Source organism: Staurois parvus, unplaced genomic scaffold, assembly GCF_062004578.1.
Source record: "Staurois parvus isolate SC_StPar_1 unplaced genomic scaffold, SC_StPar_1.0 ptg000177l, whole genome shotgun sequence".
NCBI lineage: Eukaryota > Metazoa > Chordata > Amphibia > Anura > Ranidae > Staurois > Staurois parvus.
In genome coordinates, this window is record NW_028317973.1 from 8287735 (window position 1) to 8295759 (window position 8025).

At 42.7% G+C, this 8025-nt stretch overlaps 1 protein-coding gene across 7 annotated transcripts in view; it reads left to right on the top strand.

Moving 5' to 3' along the window:
* The window catches only part of LOC149462317 (RING finger protein 44-like), a 95774-nt gene extending 89264 nt beyond the window's left edge, over positions 1–6510 (top strand). For all 7 annotated transcript variants that reach the window (XM_089677118.1, XM_089677120.1, XM_089677117.1 and 4 more), the window contains one exon: positions 1798–6510. In XM_089677118.1, coding sequence (XP_089533244.1) covers positions 1798–1860 — 63 coding nt within the window. In that variant the 3' untranslated portion in view covers positions 1861–6510. The remainder of the gene's footprint in view (positions 1–1797) is intronic.
* Positions 6511–8025: the final 1515 nt, after the last annotated feature.

The window sequence follows — 8025 nt, forward strand, 5'->3', positions numbered from 1 at the left end:
GCCAACATTATTTGCCAGCATTGCTTTAACCCTCTTGGGCATGGAGTTCACAAGTTGCCACTGGAGTCCTCTTCCACTCCTCCATGATGACATCACGGAGCTGGTGGATGTTATAGACCTTGCTCTCCTCCACCTTCCGTTTGAGGATGCCCCACAGATGCTCAGTAGGGTTTAGGTCTGGAGACATGCTTGGCCAGTCCATCACCTTTACTCTCAGCTTCTTTAGCAAGGCAGTGGCCGCCTTGGGGGGGTGTTTAGTGTCGTTATCATGTTGGAATACTGTCCTGCAGCCCAGTCTCCGAAGGGAGAGGATCATGCTCTTCTTCAGTATTCACAGTACGTGTTGGCATTCATGGTTCCCTCAATGAACTGTAGCTCCCCAGTGCTGGCAGCACTCATGCATCCCCAGACCATGATGCTCCCATCACAATGCTTGATTGTAGGCAAGACACACTTGTCTTTGTACTCCTCACCTAGTTGCTGCCACACCTCACCTAGTTGCTGCCACACACGCTTGACACCATCTGAACCAAATAAGTTTATCTTAGTGTCATCAGCCCACAGGATATGGTTCCAGTAATCCACGTCCTTAGTCTGCTTGTCTTCAGCAAACTGTTTGCGAGCTTTCTTGTGCACCATCTTTAGAAGAGGCTTCCTTCTGGGACGACAGCCATGCAGACCATTTTGATGCAGTGTGCGGCGTATGGTCTGAGCACTGACAGGCTGACCCACCCCCACCCCTTCAACCTCTGCAGCAATGCTGGCAGCACTCATACGTCTATTTCCCAAAGACAACCTCTGGCTGTGACGCTGAGCACGTGCACTCAACTTCTTTGTTTGACCATGGCAAGACCTGTTCTGTTAAACCGCTGTATGGTCTTGGCCACCGTGCTGCAGCTCAGTTTCAGGGTCTTGGCAATCTTCTTATAGCCTTGGCCATCTTTATGTAGAGCAGCAATTCTATTTTTCAGATCCTCAGAGAGTTCTTTGCAATGAGGTGCCATGTTCAACTTCCAGTGACCAGTAGGAGAGAGTGATAACACCAAATTTTACACACCTGCTCCCCGTTCACACCTGAGACCATGCAACACTAACAAGTCACATGACACTGGGGAGGGAAAATGGCTAATTGGGTCCAGTTTGGACGTTTCACTTAGGGGTGTACTCACTTTTGTTGCCAGCGGTTTAGACATTAATGGCTGTGTGTTGAGATATTTTGAGGGGACAGCTAATTTACACTGTTATACAAGCTGTACACTCACTACTGTACATTGTAGCAAAGTGTCATTTCTTCAGTATTGTCACATGAAAAGATATAATAAAATATTTACAAAAATGTGAGGGGTGTACTCCTTTCTGGGAGATACTGTATATATGCACAGAAAATGTCCTGCCAAATACAATAAGATTTGGGATAGATGGCTAGAGCAACCCTCCACATGCAATATGGATGAATCCTGAAGACTCACATTAGGCACCCTCTCTGCTTATTTTCATGTATATCATTGCTGCATGACTAAGTTATCTATGTAAACCAACTGTTATCAAAACTGTTCATGGTATGAAGTTGTGTATTGCTCCTTTTTGTATTTCATATATGTCTGTCTTTCTTTTAATAAAGAATGCTTTTCACCAAAAAAACAAATGTTCAGAATTGGGGGAAGGTAATGCCTGACCTAATTTTTTGCAACAGTATGTCTTACAGGTCCAAGTTAAAAGCTCTGATTTCTTATTAAAGTATGTTAGAGTTTAGCATCATGTATAATGTGTTGTTTTTTTTATTTTTGTTTTTTTCAGTCCAACCGCACATGTCCCATCTGCCGGGCTGATGCCTCTGAAGCTCACAGAGATGGGGAGTGAGGACAGGAATTTGCCCTCTCACCTCCTGCCAGTGCACAAACCCAGAGGGATCAACATAAAGTAAACCAGCCTCCTTGCCTGTCTCGGATGCTTCAGCTTCCCCCTCCACTTGCACTTGTCCTAGCAGCTAGGACACAGCAGCTTTGAATTTGGAGGTGGTGTCAAGAGTCATACATTCCACTGTCTCCATCCTAGTACCTCTACACCCCAGTACTTCCCAGCTGAGCTCCTACATTATGTATTGTAGTTGTGGGACTTGGGAGGGATTTGAGGTGTGTTGGAGATGAATTGGGTTGCACATTGGAGGGTAACGTTTTCTCCCCTTCTCCAGTGTGAGTAGCTGAGGCTAACAGGTTAAAAAAAAAAAAAAAAAAAGACTGGATCTTTAAGGCCAGTGCTGTCCCCCGAATGGGAATTTGAGGCATTACCAGGGGCTCCCTGTCTGCAAAATTCTTCTGTTAGTCCCTTAGTTGAGGGGGATGTCACAGCTGCTTATTTAAATATGTTTGCACTGAAGCCCTAGAGGGCGGTTTTGTTATTTTCTTTTAATTCTGTGGACCAGCATTTTAAGTTCTATTACTTGATGCCATGAGAACTAATCGCGTTCAAAGAAGGTTGTAAAATCAGTTTGGCCTTTTTAAACTTTATATTAGTATTGTTCCGTAATCTGTTTTTAATCTTGTCTCCAGCTTTGTTCAAACGTGTGTGGTTTTAGCAATCCATTCCAGTCTACCTGAGAGCAATGAAATGGTGTGATTTGAAACAAGCATGATTTACAGTAACGCAATAGATGTTTTTTTGTGACCCAGTGAGAAATCTCAACCTTTGCTCTGCTTTAGATCAGCAATTTAATTTTCTTTCTTTTTAATGGAGCAGAGGTGAAAACTAAGAAGGCATCACAGTCTGTCCCTGCTATATAACAAGCTAAAGAAGACAAGGGGCTCTTCGCAGTTTTTTGATCACCAGCTAACCCTTTCTTTACCTCTTTGACCTTTACTAACGAGTCACTACTGCCATGTGCCATTTCATGTAATGCAAGTAATTATTGCTAATGCAGTTATGTTGCAGGACTCTCTGCTCTAGCAATATCCTCGGTTAGATAGTTTTAGACAAGTTGTCTAGCAGATTGTATTGGCCAGTCTAGTGGTGCAGGAGCTTTTTGTCCATATTCTTTCTCCTGTCTTCTGCTAGCAGAAGCCCTGGTAATGCCTCCATATTGTATGTTAGGCAGCAGATCACACAGTTGCAGGCTGGTGTGACACCACAGGGTCAAATCTGTTGTACGCCAAGCTGTGTTCTAGTGATTGCACTCGGCACCCGCAGTTTCCCCATTCAAGCTTCCCTGTGAGCAAACACTGGGTCACCTGTGGGCAAGCGGCTGCCTTATTTAATGATTTGTATCCGTTTTTAGTTCAAGTTTGCATGATAGAACAGCAATGAAAACAAGAAGAGCCAACCAATCATTTCCGATCTGTGTGCGCGTATTAATGGTCGGACAGAAAGAGTCTGTCTAAATGTTTCACAATATGCATGTCTGAGCAGCTTGGAATATGGTATCTGCTAACCCTTGGCCGTCTGTGGAGTGACGTGAGGGGGGTGGGTGGGACTGGGATAAGCATTATATAGGGGTATGTATCATGCTGAGCTGATTCCTGCTGTGCACTTGTTCGCAAGCAGAAGGCACCTGAACTATTTGTTGGGATTTGAATGTTTTTTTTTATTTTGTTGCCTGTAATGGTCACACTCGGGCAGGGATTGTGTGCGATGGGGTGTTCTTACACCAAAAGTAATTTAATTTAGCAAAAGAGTGGCCCATAGCACATTACAGTGGGTAACTGCCGGACATTTCACGGCGACTATGTAAACCAGTTCGACATAGTCATCCTTGCATTCACCACTGTTAAGCCCTACCCAACTCTGAGCCATAAAAACAGAAAGGATATTAAGTAGATCTGCAGCCAAGGTGTGGGGGTTTATTGGGGGGGGGGTTAATGTATTTATTCGGTTTTGGGTGGTAAGGTGCTCATTTTAGTCACCATTTGAGTATTTTACAGCTCTTTTGACTGGGTTGTTTTCTTAAACCATGACCGCTATTGTTTAGCCACACCCAAAACTGAAATACAACTTTGTACTTCAACAAGAATAAAAGCTGGTGACCAGTATAAAAAGGCAAACACCTAAAGATAACCAGCACAAAGCTCTAGCAGCTTTTAAAACATCAGGCTGTTCAAATCTGGTAAAACGTCAGCACTTCTGGCAAAGCTCAAATTTGCCTGCCCCTCCTGCCTCACACCTCCCCATTAGCCAGAGAGGCAGTCCATCATAATGATGGGCCAACAGCAATGTATAGGGAGACAGGAGAGAGTGCAAACTCACACTGAGTGCTAGTCTGATCAGAAAAGCATGGTATTCAGGCAGAATGGGGCAACTGAAAGCTACCACAAGTGTGCACTTTGTAGGTGCCTGCGTTTTATGCCTACCAGTTGTCTTTTTTGCTTGTTGAAGTGACAGAATCAGATGAATAAACTCAGTAATGGCCCACGTAAGGGAGCTTTCACACTGATGTGTGGTTTTCCTGCACTACGGGTGCAGCGCAGTGTACCCACAGTTTTTCTGCAGGTTAGCAGACCTTTGCCACAGATTTCTATTATGTCCTGCATGCAGGACTTTTTGAAAGCACACCAAAACTGCAGGACATAATGGAAGTCTATGGCAAAGCGCAGCTAACCCACCCGCACCCAAACCACGGATACACTGCGCTGCAGCAGCAGTGCAGGAAAACCACAGGGGATCAGTGTAAAAGCTTCCTAAGTATGTAAGAAGCAACTAATTGTAGTGTTCATAGCAACTGAAGCAGATTTTCAAAAAATTGTAAATCCAGTGTTTGCTTGGAGGGTCCATTCATGTAGTTACATGCTTCATTCATGTAGTTAGGGCTTGGATCCTTCAGCCCAATTGTAAATAATAGCAGGACCCTCATCTTGCTTACTTGGCATACTAGTTGCTGTGGACAAAACAGTTTTTGTTCTCCGCAAAGCCCTTTTGTTTTTTATTTTCCAGGACCCATCTAAAGTAGTAGGAACAGTGACAATTCGTGCAGTTACATGTCACAATTTAGAGGATTTGTTACCATCCGGCTGTACATGTCTTCCTTTCCACCATCCCCTTCGCTGTTCTCACTGTTGGAAGGTTTCAGGATAATTTGTATAGTTTGATAAATACTGATGCACTGAGCTGTAGTTACTTATTCTGCATGATGGATAAACGACAAAATGTTTAAATAATACACAAATTGCAAAGCACTGATCACTCATCTGTCATTCCCACCCTTGTATCAATCATCTGAATACGGTCCACACCTCACCCCCAAGCCAAGTCTATCACTTGTTGATCATACAGGTGATGGCTTCAGATGAACAGTTTTTTTTTTCTGCATATTGGCAGCCTATGGATATTAAAGCCATATGCTAATGGTGAGAACAGTGGAGAATGTAAACTGTTCCATATGCTGGAGCGTGATTGTATTTTTACCGGTTTCTTTCCCTTCACAAGCAAGTCAAGTTTGTAGAACTGCCACAGTGGGGCTTATGGAAGGAGGAAGCAGCAACTGCAGCAGAAACCCACATCAAGCCCTAGTTTTACAGCACACAAGTTACCAAAGGTCTTACTGTATATATCTATCAACACTTCAGAATCCTGTTAGCAGACTTACACAAGACAACAGCAGTGTCTGCTGCATATCCGTTAGACGTTCATCAGCTGCTGGGGAAGTGCTCAGTCCTGTTATAGAAGGCCTTCCTCAGTCCAGTCGCTAAAGGGGTTATTCTTTCATCTGCCCTCTGCTCCACTGTATAAAATGCATAGTTCTTCCACTAATCTTAGTCGGAACCCCACAACCATAGTTTGAGTGCTGTTTGAGCTTTAGCACTTAGCACCTCATCATTTTGCTAGAAGTACAACCCATTGGTTTAGGATGTCTGTGATTGCTGCATAGATGCGCATATATATATATATATATATATATATATATATATATATATATATGTATATGTATGTGTAATTTTTTAATTTGTCATTACTTTCAAGCACCCCTATGGTGGGATATAGTGGATTGTTTACTGTATCATCCTAACCTCCTGGACCCCTACTCACATTGGGCTGATTGTTCATTTAGTCCCTTCCACTAACATTCCTGCCCCCATCCCCCAGAGTTGTGGCTTCCCTTACTCAGGGTCCCGGAGGTGTCTTCTGTGTTAGAACTGTATATCTATATGTGGGTATAAGCATATAGATATATCTCTATATATAAACTTTATTTTTGCTTTTGGTACTTGCACATTTACTGGTTACCTCATTTCCCATGTATGTATTTGAAAAAATGCTAATATATAGAAATGGTTCTTGAAGCTATCAGAGTGTGTTTTCTTTTCCTCCATTCCATTGGAATAATATTGGTTTGTAGCATTTAACATTTAACTAGTAATATTGTATTATATATATATGTGTATACTGATTGAAATTTTTAACAGATTTGTACTTTTTTTAAAATGAAAGTTGCTAGTTTTGCTTGACCTGGTAGTGCAATCATTTATTTTTTTTAATGTTGTGGCTGAATTGAGAGGGTTCACTAATAAATGTACAAGGACAATAGTGACATGTCTCTTGTGTGTTTTTGTTCTTCCTGCCTTGCAGTGTTCAGTTGGTCATAGCCACTATGTAGCAGTCAGGTATATAGGGATGATGCAACCACTATATTTATATAGCGTGCAAAATTCCTATAGGCAACAGTTTATCATCCATTGAGGACACAGGAATTCTTAAACAGTCAGGTTATACTGCCACCAACAGGAGGTTGGGACACTGACAAACATCAAGCCAGTTCCGTATAACCCCACCTCTGCTCATCAAAGTGTCCTAGGAGATTGAATAAGAAAAGTACACAGCCTTTTGAGCACCACTACTTTATTTGAACACAGACAATGCTAAGCAGGTCCTAATCATAGCAGACTACAGCATAGTAACAAAGCATCAAATGAAGGCAAGAGATTGGATGCCTTTACTTCAGCTTTGCTGAAAAAAGTTTAACTGTTGTTGCTAGCCTTTTCTTATTGTTATAATTGTATATTTTCTTCAGGCAGGATACCCCCTACATAGTAGATCTGTTTTCTTCAGTTATGTCAATCAGCACTTTAGAATTGCAGCTTGAGCTAGGCCCTACACAGCAGCTCTCCTGCTAATTGGTGTAACCTTAGAAGCAGCTTTGGAGGACATACCCTGACCCTACTGAACTGGAGGATAGTCAGGACTTCCTGGAATGTAATCTTCAGGCACTGGGCTGTGAATTGTTGCTCTTCCCAGACCCTTGTGTACTGTGTTGGCCTATTCAGGTCCAGAGCAGTGACTCAATCTCGAAAGTGAAGAAATGTCACATGAAGGATTCCTTGAGACAGGTCCAAAGCTTTAGTCTCATGGTCACATGGTACACATAAGGCAACGTTTTGGAGCCATGCAGGGCCCCTTCATCAGGCCAATCTTGAAAGACTAACAAAGCCTGGTTCTGCTGAAGCACCAGGAACTGTTATCTTAAGATTAAAGGATATGTTCACCTTTTGGACAAAAATAATAAATGCACTTTTTTAAATTTTTATTATTTTTGTCTAAACGAGGCTGTAAAGCATTGCACCAGCGATCAGTAGATCACTGATGCCATGCAAGTTTTCTGCAGACCTATCAGAATATCTGTTTGCTGTATGGGATGTACGTTCAAGAAATATTCTGACAGGAAGTTTCAATGAACTACCACAGCGGTCCACAGTGCCATGGTAGTTCATTGAAAACTACAAGCCTACAGCTGCTAAGGCTGTTGGTACTTGTAGGCACTCATTCACAGAACACTGTGAGTGATGTGGCTATGTTGGTGGAGCCCTGCACAGCCACGCTGTTTTAAAATCTGACCAATAGTACGGGGAGAAGTTTCTCCTTACTATCTGTCGAAGGGAGGGTGGTAGGCATGGCTGCAGTCATGGGAACATGTTGCATGTTCCACCCTAAAAACGGGTGGAACATGTTACATGTTCCAAAGGTGAGCTTATCCTTTAAGGCTGGATTCACACGTGCAGTGAAGCTTTGAAGGTCCGTTTTCACAGCAAACTACAAAGCAGTTTT